At 32.3% G+C, this 12842-nt stretch overlaps 3 protein-coding genes across 3 annotated transcripts; all 3 read right to left on the bottom strand.

The window, feature by feature from the left end:
• Positions 1–223: 223 nt before the first annotated feature.
• On the bottom strand, positions 224–736 carry LOC139899382 (monothiol glutaredoxin-S2-like). Its single transcript, XM_071882212.1, has one exon. It carries the CDS (start codon positions 640–642, stop codon positions 334–336), a length of 309 nt encoding a protein of 102 aa, XP_071738313.1. The 5' UTR covers positions 643–736; the 3' UTR covers positions 224–333.
• Positions 737–6380: 5644 nt separating this feature from the next.
• On the bottom strand, positions 6381–7062 carry LOC139899381 (monothiol glutaredoxin-S2-like). The gene has a single exon (XM_071882211.1). It carries the CDS (start codon positions 6906–6908, stop codon positions 6600–6602), a length of 309 nt encoding a protein of 102 aa, XP_071738312.1. The 5' UTR covers positions 6909–7062; the 3' UTR covers positions 6381–6599.
• Positions 7063–9913: 2851 nt separating this feature from the next.
• LOC139899380 (monothiol glutaredoxin-S2-like) lies at positions 9914–10284 on the bottom strand. Its single transcript, XM_071882210.1, has one exon. The coding sequence runs from the start codon at positions 10220–10222 to the stop codon at positions 9914–9916; it is 309 nt and encodes a 102-aa protein (XP_071738311.1). The 5' UTR covers positions 10223–10284.
• Positions 10285–12842: the final 2558 nt, after the last annotated feature.

Below are 12842 nucleotides of genomic sequence, written 5' to 3'. Positions count from 1 at the left end.
ATACAATACTATATTACAATATCATGGACTCATTAAGCAAAAAGAAAACCGGTACAAAAAAAATAAATAAATAAATAGATAAAACAAAAAAGAGGTATATCCCTAGTTTTTATTTTCTTATGTTATGTATATAGAAATAGAAATGATCATGAAGTTGTTTGTGATGTGTGATATAGCTGATATCTAAAAGTATAGAGCATTATAAAATGCTTTATTTATTCCATTACATTACGTTACATATTGTTCTCAAGTATATCAGAGCTTAATAAAATGCTCTATTTATGCCTTACAATAATAATAAATAAAAGTATGGATTTTTATAATATTCTTAAACTAGAGCCATATTGCTCTCTCTTTGATGAGCATTGGGACCAGCTCTCCTTTGAGATGCAGACTCATGATCTCGTTGGCTCCACCGACCAACTCCTCTCCTATAAATACGGCTGGGACACATGGCTTACATCCTAATGCTTTGAGCTCCTTCTCGATTTGCTGGCCATCTGCACGTTCATCAAGCTCGTTTACAGTTGGGTTGGCTCCAAAGCTGCATATCAGTGTCTTGATGCTGTGGCATAAACAGCAAGAACTTTTGCTGAATATAACCACCGCCTTATCTTTAACCAATCTTGTCACTATTGCCATTGTGTCAATAAGATAATAGTAGGTATGAAGTAAGAGGATTGTAATATGAATGTGATCAGTTTGGTAGAGGATTTTGTTTGGCAAATTTGAAACTGCCATAAAGGCTATATATAGAAGTTGTATATGACTATATGTTGATATCCAAGACTACCAATTGATGCTGATCTTAAATGTAATACAACTGGAGCAAGATGTAAAGTTAATGCGATAATATTCCATAATCATCAATCTTGATATCTCTTATGTATCAGATACCCATGGATTCCTAGTTAAGTCATTATTATTGTATGACAAGAACCTCATGAAAAATAGTCCTTTTATCGATTCATCTGAATTTATCTATTCTGGAGCATCTGTTCTGGTTGGAAAAGTCATTTCATTAACCAAATCTAAATGATAAATTTCGGTGAAAAGATATGCCTATCAATGACGATAAGCATATATTTTAGAAGATTAAAACACATGTGATTCGTACAAGTAGTACGAAAAAGAAAAAGTTACAAGATTTGATTTCTGAATTTGGAATCAATTTGTTGAAATGGCCATAGGCAAAACCAAGGGCCACCAACTTACATGATATCTTGCCGTCAATCAACCTGGACGTACACCACACGATTGACCAAACATATAATCTTTAGTGTTCAATTTTTACCCTAGTTACATGATGCATTTAATCTTTACTTGTTATGAAATTAATGTGCTAGCTATTATTCAATAGTATGTCTTTGATTAATTATTCGCGTATGCACATTATCGTTAAAATTTGAAAAAACAAATCTACATATATATACTTTTTTTCTTTTGATTTTACTTTAAAGTGTAGTATATCGATGCAGGGCCGGTCCTAAGAATTTAAGTACCTAGAACGGGGTGAAAAAGGGACCGTAGACCCTGACGAACAATAAAAGCTATTAAAAAGGGCTCTTAGGACCTAACGAATAATATAAGCTATTTAAAAAAGGCCTCTTTGTGTCTTGTTAGAATGCTAGTGGACTTTGATTAATTTTTTTTGGGGCCTTTGATTGTTGTTTTTAGGCCTATTGTGATTCGTCATCGTTGCTTCAGTTGTATTTCCCTAGTTCTCATGTTTCTCGTATATTTGATTGTCTATATATATATATATATATATATATATATATATATATATATATATATATATATATATATATGAAAATATTGGGCTCCTGAAAACTTGCCCCCAACGGTCGATCGGGTTGCTTCCCTCTGGGCCTACCCTGATCTGATATGTGTGTGTGAGTGTGTGAGTATTTGTGTAGAGTCTCATCTTTTCCACTTCCAGAAAAGGACAAAAGGGTTGGCAAATCAAAGCATCAATACTATTTCAGAACATATTCTAATAGTTCAAGATCTAATTTGTTCTTTATAACTCTAGTCAGCATCAACAATGAACCACTACAACAAGAGTAAATACATGTATGTGTTACGTCACTGCAACAAATGAGCCCTATCCCGACGACAATTTGCGACGACATGTCGTCTAGAATGGGTATTTGCGACGACAAGTCGTCGCTTATATGTCGTCCCTAAAGCCTCGTTGAGAAAAGGTTTTCCCGACGCCTATTTACGTCTATCCCGACGACGGTGGGACCCATGTTGACTAACACAGTTAAAGATTCAGTGACCTCTTTTGCGACGACATGTCGCCTGACATGAAAAGTCAATGGTTGATTATTTTGACCTTTTTGGTCAAGGGTATTTTTCGCGACGACCTTTTGGCGACGACAGGTCGTCGCCAAAAGCATGTATTCAATTTTTTTCAGCAGCTTCAAAACAGCTGTTGTCCAGCCAAATTCGACAAACCAAATACAATTTCTGCCCAAATTTTCAAAACAAAAAACTTACCATAATAATCATTTAACATCACAAATATTCCAACATCATCCAAAATATTACAAATCGTTCAAACATTCTAATACAATTCTAAAGATATGTTATTTGGTATATACGAGAAAAGTGATGCTCGCGCGTTGCAGTAACTCTTGATTGAACTGGAAACACATTAAAACCTGTTAACAAACATAAGCCAATCAATTCTTCAAACAGACATGTATAAATACAAGGTGAAATACAAACTTAACAATACAACTTCAAAAGGTCGTAGCCATTATATACATTGAGAGTGGGACATCTGAGCCACTACACATAAACACGTAAAGAGATGGAAAAACTGAAATCACATGAAACCCTAAATAAATGCCAAGATGGCAAAAGTAAACATTAAAATGTAAGAAAAGAAACTAAATTCAAGAATCATTTATCAACTAATAGAAAGAAAAGAAAAATATCAAACCTGATCTGGAATCAACGGAGTAGATACACAATAGAATCAGAAACCGATATGATGGCCGATCGTTGTAAATCGCACGCAACTTACCTGTTATCAATTAGACTTTGAAAAGAAGAAGGTGAAGAATGGAGAAGGATGATGCAATTTTGGGGAAATATAATTTTAATAAATTGGGAGAAGGGCATCCAGAGACAAATAAATAGATGAAAGAACTTACCATGAACAAACATCCCTGCAGACAAAATAAGTAACTTTTTCTTTTATCAACAAACTAACAACAAAAGATTATGTATTAAATAGAAAATATTCATAAGCTACAAAAAATTATATAAAAAGTAAGCAACAAATATTTATACTAACAATATATAACCCAATTGAAGTTAACAAAGTGAAATACATAGATGACATATACAAACCCTGATGCTCAAATTCAACAGGAGAGTTAGGTAATAACGGAATGACTACAAATGTGAACAACAATTACGCAACACCTAATAACACCTGCACATTTGAACAAATACCCACTTATAACGTTCTAACGGTGAAGAGAGTACATATGTGAACAACAATTATGAAACAACTATAAATGATATAACACAAACACTCATAAATCTGCAAAATCTAACAATTCTCTAACTTTAATCTTTAATGTATCAACTAAATACAAACACTAAGTTTAATCTTTAATAAATTAACTAAATAAAGACCCAAATTCATAGATCTAAAAATTAAACACAAATCCTAACTTTATTCTTTAACAAATTTACTAAACACAAATCCTAACTTCATAAATCAACACAAAACCGCAAGAAACAAGTTAAAGCATACGGATTAAAGTCTCAATTGCAAAAACAAAAAAAACAAAAAAAAAAAAAAGCCTCAGTTTGAGCAACAATATCTCTAAAATAAAAAATAAATAAAAGAAAGAGATAGAAAAATCATACCTTGGAGCAGATTTGAGGAGGAATTGGTGGTGGAAAGCTAAAAAAATGAAGAAACCTTCGAATTTTGATGGAACCGTCGGAGTGTTCGAGAGGATTTCTGGGTTTTATTTGTGTAATGTGAAGGAGCAGACAGCAGTAAAGGGGATTTAATCCCAGATCTATTCCCGATGACCTTTTCCCGACGACATGTCATCTGCATAGGCTATTTAATGAATTGACTTTCGTTGACCGGCCATATGGAGGGAAACGAAAATTAACTGGAGGGAAACGAAAATTTATATAAGCCTCTATCCCAACGACATGTCGTCTGTATAGAGTAATTATTTATAAATATGATATAAATTATGTAAAAATAAAAATTAAATAATTTTAAAATTAATTAAAACTATATTTTTACTAATTATATTTAAAATTATATAATTATATATTAATATATATATATATATATATATATATATATATATATATATATATATATATATATATATATATATATATATATATATATATATATATATATATAATTCCATCGTTAAATTTTTCGGACATTTCGTCGCACAATTTTCGTGTTACATCGTCATACAATTTTTCCATTACATTTTGTCGACATTTCGCCGTTTCATTACACCGCCTCATACTCTTATATCACCATTACATCGGGATTACATTTGGAGATTAGGGATCATTGCTAAATTACACCATCACTCCACTATTACACTACACCGTTAATTACACTACACCGTTAATTACACTCCACCATTACATCGAGTTTATTGTTTAAAGGTCAGTATTACATTCTACCGGTATATCGTATTTAGGGTTTAGGGATCACTATTACATTCAACTATTATGTTACACTATTACAATCCACCATTAGATTACAGAATCGCATGCTACTATTACATTACACTGTTACATTCTACCATTACAATACACGGTAACATTATACCATTATATAACACCGCTACATTAATTCTCTATCATTACATTGCATCATATTTAACATTATACCATTAAATTACACTATTACAATGTCCAATTTTGTTCTTGCTTCAACTTTCGGACACCTGATACTTTCTTAAAACGGACACTTGGACTACTAACTTGTTTCTTAAAACGTACACTTGATACTTACTTGACCGATTCAGACTACAAACTTGTTTATTCTAGAAGGTTGTTCGATTTCAGAAGCGACAACAAACACTTCTAGTGTAACAACTGGAGTGCAAATGGCAACTTTTCTCTGCAGTCTACAACTGAGCGTCTATTTACTTCGGTGAATATGACTTGTACATTTAGTCCGATTTTCTCAACACCACTACCAATCACATCGAAAGCATCACTTCCAACACCATCTCAATCACAAACCATCCAGCCACAATATGATGCAATCTCTTACCTATATCAGCTATCCTTTGACGAGTTTAAGTCATTACACTATTACCTATATCGGTATTAATGCCGACGACTCATGTCGTCGGGAAAAACGTCGTCGGGAAAAGTGTCTTTTCTTGTAGTGCGCGTTGTTAATCAAAATTTTGGTGATGGGGTGCAACCCTTTTAGTTAATCCAACTCGATCACATGGTTTTCTAATCCTGATTAGTAGTATATTACATTTTAAGCAAATGTTTTGTATGGACTTACTTTCTTCTGAAACATTTGATTCTATTACATTTTGAAAAGATATATGTTCTGTATTACCATTGATAAGCAACTTTCTGCTTCTTTTTATTGGAGTGGTGAAGAAAATTGAAACAAAAAGAAGAGTTTCCTGATTTCTGATTCTTGCGACCATAAGAGGGTGACTCGCGGTCACCAAGCGCTCACCAATTTCCTTTCGCGACAGGATAAAAGTGAGCTATGGTCGTGAAAAGCTCATCAGAAGATCAGTTAGCTTGAAAATCAAAATTTGCGACTATAACTTTTCTATCGCGGTCACGAAGTGCATCATGACGGGAGAAAATTCTAGAAACGAGTTTTTCTTGCTCGTTAAGTTGTTTCCTTGTTGAGTTTTGCCTAGCACCCTAATATAACCCATACAATGTATCACGAAAATTATCAATAAAATCTCTCTAGTTTGGTCCGTGGATTAAAGTAATCAATCCGTTGATTACATATAACCACGTTAAATCTTCGCGTTCTTAGTTTTTTCTTTATTTTTGTCTTCTTTATCTATTGTGGGTGGGTGATTTCTGCAAATCACTCTTATTGTTGGGTCCAATAATCCTAACACTTTTGGTAACGGTCGATGAAATCATAAACAATGCATTGAAAAGATATATGTTCTGTTATCTTCTCTTTAGATGTAGAGGTGATAATATTGACCCATTTTCTTATGAACGGGTCGGTTTGCATGTTTTAATATCTCAAACAGCTCCATTTTAACTTGTCATATCTCAAACTGGCAAAATCAAGATATAAGTTGGAACGGGTCAATGGGGTCAGAAGTCTCTCTAATCGTTTAAGTCACAAATACAGATTGCTATTTTGGTAACTGTATTACTATTTATTATATTCGTTAATAACAAAATGATCATCTTCATAGATTCCTTAATCCTTAACAAAGACAAAAAGAAGGTCAAAAAACAGCTATTGTTTTCCCGTTCTAACAACTCTGGGAGCATCAACCTGCTCCTATAGTTGTATCAACATAAACCTAACTCTGAAATTTGAGAACTCAACATTATTAATTAAACGCGTCCAATTAAACCCATATAGCATTAGCCCTTAGTAGCAATGGAACCAGCTGACCCTTTAGATGAAGAGTCATTATCTCGTTGGCCCCACCAATCAGCTCCTGCCCAATGAACACGGCTGGTATGCTCGGTTTACATCGTAATGCCTTAAGTTCTTTCTCTATTTGATGTCCCTTTTGAAGCTCATCTAGGTCATAAACAGTTGGATTTGCTCCAAAACTGCTTATCAGTGTCTTAATCGTGTGGCTCATGCAGCAGGAGCTTTTGCTGAATATAACCACTGATCTTTCGTTTACCAATGCTCTAACCATAGCCATTTTTTGAAAGTAGTAAATAGAAACTGGACTGAAACTAAATTTTGGTTGAAAACTAGAAGTGTTTGAAAGTTGAGATTTTGTGGTGAGTAAACTGATCTCTTATGAATGCTATATATAGAGAATATGATGATAGAGTTTGACACTGAAAAGGAGAGATTCTTTTTTCACCTAAATATACTATAGTATTGTTTATCATGTTGCACAGATTGCTTGATATTATTATCGTAGTGTAGTATGACAACTTGATCCGTATATTGATATGCACGGTAGCATCAGCATCTTACACGTAGAATGACATTTTTAACCTTGATATACCCTTTGAGAAGAAGTTTGCTGCGATTGATCATAGAGGGTAAAAATGGTAATTATGTATGTCATGAATATGGTGATGATCCGTACACCACTAAAATTTATCCGTAAATCACTATAAATACTTAATAATGTTGTACAGTACAACCATCTAAAGCATGTTTAGTGGTGTACAGATGATCCGTACACCACTAAATTTTATCCTAATCACTAAACATTCTTTATAATGTTGTAGAGTACAACTCTCTAAAGCATGTTTAGTGGTGTAGAGATGGTGATGTACAATCAATCACCAAATGAATAATCGTCTTTTCATCTTTCTATCCTAGAGCACATGCTGATTTGGAAAATAATTTCTCCAAATTGGGTAGACACTTGTTTCTTATTGCAAGATTCTAAATAATATGGAAAATGTGAAAAGTTTTCTACCACCAAGTGAGCATTAAGCCAAAATAAGTTCTAGGATCAAGTAAATGTGAAAGAAAAATATCAAAAAATCTGAAAACCACTCAGCAATCAAAGAAATACCTAACATTATGTTTGTACTATATTCATTTGAAATATCAATGTGGCGATACAAGATGAGCCCGGAACTTTCTTTCAAATCACATGATTCTTAGTGAATTATGACTGCCTAGGCATCGAATGTGTGGTTATAGCTTTGAATATAAATATTGGTTGTGACGACCTTAGGTAACCGAATTATGCTGATTCACCATATTTTCGTTTAATTTGGTTGCAAGTCATCAACATTCCATTTTAAAAAGTGTTAGTTTGTTTTAGGACTAACATCATGGGAAGAACAGATTAATCTGAGGATCAATGTGCAGGAAATTTTAGCTCATGAATTTAACTTGAGCATAGAGTAGCATAGTGCAGAAACAGTTGCTCGTGAATTTACTTCATGTGATTTGAATACAGTATTAGATACTGAAGTCATTTTTCAGCTTCGAATTAGGAAAGAATAATCATCTGGTGTAAGAATTTGCAGAAGTGGCTCAGAACAAAGTGAAGAGTCATTTTATTTATGTTGATACCGCATTAATGTGTCCAACTGTTTTGATGAAATGCCTACATCAATTTTGATATAAATACACTATTTTATGATATCCTTCTTATTATATTATTTATTTATTATTTATTTTGGAGCATCTGTTGTTGATGTAGAAAAAGTACTTCCATTAACCAATTCCAGTAACCCCATCCCTTACTGATGTGCCTGCGTATCTTAGTTCAACAGTGAATGTACAAAAAGCCAATAAAATGAAATGTTCATAAAGAAGATATACCGGCCCTATCATTGATGATATATAAGCATATATTCTAGATGAGTAAAACACATGGAATCCGTACAAGTAGCTAGTACGAAAAGTTTTCAAGGTGCAAATGTTGCCACATCTATGCCACCCAAAAAGTTGAAATATAATAAGTAAAAAGATTATTTGATTTTTTAAGTCGGAATGAAAAAGGATTGCCAACAATGCATTATATCTATCGTGCTATGCTTTTTCTAGATCTTGGTGAAATAGAGAAATTCCTTCAACAAACGTTGCTTACAAAAACACGTTTCACATATATGTGTACTTAAAGGTCATCTGACAACTAAGAAGTTACGGGCCAACATTGACCACATCACAATCCACAGACTAATATGTTTAAGTTTCCATTGGTGAGTTACATGTACATTTTAAAAAGTAGCATTTCATTTGTTTAAGTGATCGTGAATCTATATCGTCCATTTTGGCATTTTTTTACTATGTGCTGATACGAAAGTTCTCACGCACGATAATATAAACAAAATCTGAAAAGATATATATGCTCTGTTTTACATGCTCTGTAACTTTTTTGTAGAGGTGGCAATTTTGACCCAAGTGATTATTAAACAGGTTTCTTTGTATGCTCTAATAGCTCAAATGGTTTAGTTTGGATTGTATGTTCTTATATCTCAAACGAGTCGATTTAGGTTTCATACCTCAAACTGGTCAAGTCACAAAACAACTAGGGATGGCTCAGTGGGTCAAAAGTCAATCGAAGTCCATTTTCAATGCTTTCCATTAGTCTAAATATTAATCTGTTCTACTCTATTGTCTAATAATTACAACTTTCTGATCGTTTAATGAAAAATATAAAATAATTTTTTAGTAATGCTGGGTTTCTGTTCATAATTTACGCAATGATTATGTATCAAGAAATACTTCAAGTTTGAAAACATATTTAACAAGTAACTTGGTCTATTTTTTGGACTGCAAATATAGCCCATTTCAGTTCAACCCATTTTGATCTGTTACCAAACCCGTGGTTTTGGCACACTCAGATGTTGAATTACATAGCCTGTACAATATCAAGATTTCCTTTTTTTACTTGTGCCCTGGTTTAATAACTTCACAATCAACATAAATATCAAAAATTATAATGGGTCAAAGTATCAAAAGTCACTTAAAAGTCTAATTTAAATGCATATAACCATCTAAACATGAAAGGTCGTCTTGATTTTCTAAATTAGGAAATTACATGTGAAAGATGTCGCATCCATACATTGTAATAGACTGACCAATAAAGAAAGAAAAAGATCGCAAAAAGAATAATTTTTCCTTTCCCGCTTTAACAACTCAGAGAGCTTCAAACTGCTCTTATAGTTGTATAAACATAACTCTAACTCTATAATTTCAAAACTTAAATATATTGATCGTGTCTCATTAAACCCATATAGCATTAGCCCTTAGTAGCAATGGAACCAGCTGACCCTTTAGATGAATAGCCATTATCTCGTTGGCCCCACCAATCAGCTCCTGCCCAATGAACACGGCTGGTATGCTCGGTTTACATCCTAAAGCCTTAAGTTCCTTCTCTATTTGTTCTCCCTTTTGAAGCTCATCTAGGTCATAAACAGTTGGATTTGCTCCAAAATTGCTTATCAATGTCTTAATCGTGTGGCTCATGCAGCATGAGCTTTTGCTGAATATAACCACCGATCTTTCGCTTACCAATGCTCTAACCATGGCCATATCCTGAAGGTATATAGATAGAAACTGATGGTAACTGACACTAAATTTGGTAGAAAATTAGATGTTTTTGAAAGTTGAGATTTTGTTGTGAGTAAATTGAACTCTTATACGAATGCTATATATAGATAGATGATAAAATTTGACAATGAAAAAGAGAGATTCTTTTTTCACCTAAATATACTATAGTATCGTATTTTTCAGGCTGCACAGATTGGTTGATATTGTTATCATACTGTAGTATGACAAGTTGATCAGTATATTGATATGCACGATAGCATCTTACACTCACAATGACATTTTTAACCTTGATGTACCCTTTAAGAAGATGCAATTGATCATGGAGGGGTATAACGGTAATTTTGTAAGTAATGAATATGGTGATGATCCGTACACTATCGAAATTTATCCGTACATCACTAAACATCTTTAGAATGTTGTAGAATATAACCCTCTAAAGCATATTTGGTGGTTAAGGATAAATTTTGGTGCCCAAAATGAATAATCCTCTTTTCATCTTTCTATCCTTGAGCATATGCTGAGGTGGAAATGATTTTTTCAAATTTGGGTAGACACTTTTTTTCTTATTGCAAGATTCTACATAATATGGAGAATGTGAAAAGTTTTCAACCACCAAGTGAACATCAACCAAAAATAAGTTCCAGCATTAAGTAATTGTGAAAGAAAAAAATTATAAAAATTTGAAACCACTCAACAAGCAAAAAAATACCTAACAATATGTACTATATTCATGTAGAAAAGAGGTAATTTACTTTATCAATATAGCCATACAAGATGAACCCATAAATTATTTCAAATCACATGATTCCTAGTGAATTATGCCTGTTTACGCATCAAATGTGTGCTTATAACTTTGAATATATACACTGGTTTTGATGACCTAAGGTAACCAAATTATGCTGATTCACCACATGTCCAAATAATTTGGTTGCAAGTCATGAACGTATAAATTACATCATGAACTGGGATTTAACTGATGAGCATAGAGTAGCTTAGTGCAGGAACAGTTAAGCTCATGAATTTGCATTACTTTTCCAGCAAATAATGAAAGAATATACCGGCCTATCATTGAATACATTGTAATTAGATACTGAAATTTTTTTGTCACCTTCAGATTAGGAAAGAATAATCATCGGGTGGAAGAATTTGCAGAACTGGCTCAAAACAAAGTGAAGAGTCATTTTATTTACATTGATACCATGTGTCCTTCTGTCATGATGAACTGCCCACATCTATATTGATATATATGCTTAGTTCAACAGTGAATGTACGAAAAGCCAATAAAATGAAATGTTCATAGAAAAGATATATCGGCCTATCATTGAGGATATATAAGCATATCTATTGAACTAAGCATGTCACTTTAAACGCCAATGGAATGAGTGAGTAGTAGCATATATAGAATATTTACGATACTCCATCCGTCTCATATTAATAGTCCACCGACGAAAAATACACAGTTTAAGAAAAAGTGACTGTCACATGTTACATTTTCTTTACTTTACAGTTTTAGTTTTACCCTTTACTTTTTACCTATTTTTTTGTCTTAAATGCAAAAGTTAAAGACATAAAGAAAATTCATCTTATTAGAGGACTCCCATCGGTGGTGTCTTTCAAGTGCCAATACATTGCCAATTTGAAACACCCATTGACACCAACGTGCCAATGTCTTGCCAATCCCATATCGTGATGTATTTCGTGGTAAGATGGCATTTTCAATCACGGATTCATAAGCATTAAATTAAATAATAATAATAATAATAATAATAATAATAATAATAATAATAATAATAATAATAATAATAATAATAATAATAATGTATTAATTCTTTTCCAACCAACTTTCATCTTCCATTTGTATATATGTCTATGTATACATTTTAGAGTGTAGTTTCTATCACCTCATCTCTTTTTTTTCATTTATTTATTTATATTTATTTAAATAAAAATACAAATATTTTTTAAAAAATACTAATACAAATAATAATAATAATAATAATAATAATAATAATAATAATAATAATAATAATAATAATAATAATAATAATAATAATAATAATAATAATAATAATAATAGAATATTAAATCTAATAATAAAATTAATAAAGTTGATCTATGTGATGGTATGTCATGGTTGCGAGTGAATTTTGATGGGTTAGTGATGGGGAGGAAATGAAGAGAAATTGATGATGTGGCGCTGATGTGGCAGTATGTTAATATGAAGAAGGGTGTCATGAATGAGAGTGGTCTTATTCTTATCTATTTATGAAAGTAGACTATTAATTTAGGACAGTCCAAAAGAAAATACTAGACTATCAGGATGGGACTGATGGAGTATTATTTTAATAGTTTATAATTATAATTATAATTATAATTATAATATTATAATTATAATACACGAGGATTTATACGACGCTTTCATTTTTTTATTTGTAATGAAGCTAGTGGAACAAAAGAACAATACCACAGTTCAACGAATTAGTACTAGTATATATATATATATATATATATATATATATATATATATATATATATATATATATAGGGGCAGGATCAATGGGGAAGTAACCAATCGGGGGGAAGCAAAAAAAAATCATTTTTT

This window comes from Rutidosis leptorrhynchoides, chromosome 3, assembly GCF_046630445.1.
Source record: "Rutidosis leptorrhynchoides isolate AG116_Rl617_1_P2 chromosome 3, CSIRO_AGI_Rlap_v1, whole genome shotgun sequence".
Classification (NCBI taxonomy): domain Eukaryota; kingdom Viridiplantae; phylum Streptophyta; class Magnoliopsida; order Asterales; family Asteraceae; genus Rutidosis; species Rutidosis leptorrhynchoides.
This window is presented reverse-complemented; position numbering and strand designations above follow the sequence as displayed.

Excerpts from the sequence above, each read along its gene's own strand:
- LOC139899382 (XM_071882212.1), bottom strand. The coding sequence starts at position 642 with ATGGCAATAGTGACAAGATTGGTTAAAGATAAGGCGGTGGTTATATTC.
- LOC139899381 (XM_071882211.1), bottom strand. The coding sequence starts at position 6,908 with ATGGCTATGGTTAGAGCATTGGTAAACGAAAGATCAGTGGTTATATTC.
- LOC139899380 (XM_071882210.1), bottom strand. The coding sequence starts at position 10,222 with ATGGCCATGGTTAGAGCATTGGTAAGCGAAAGATCGGTGGTTATATTC.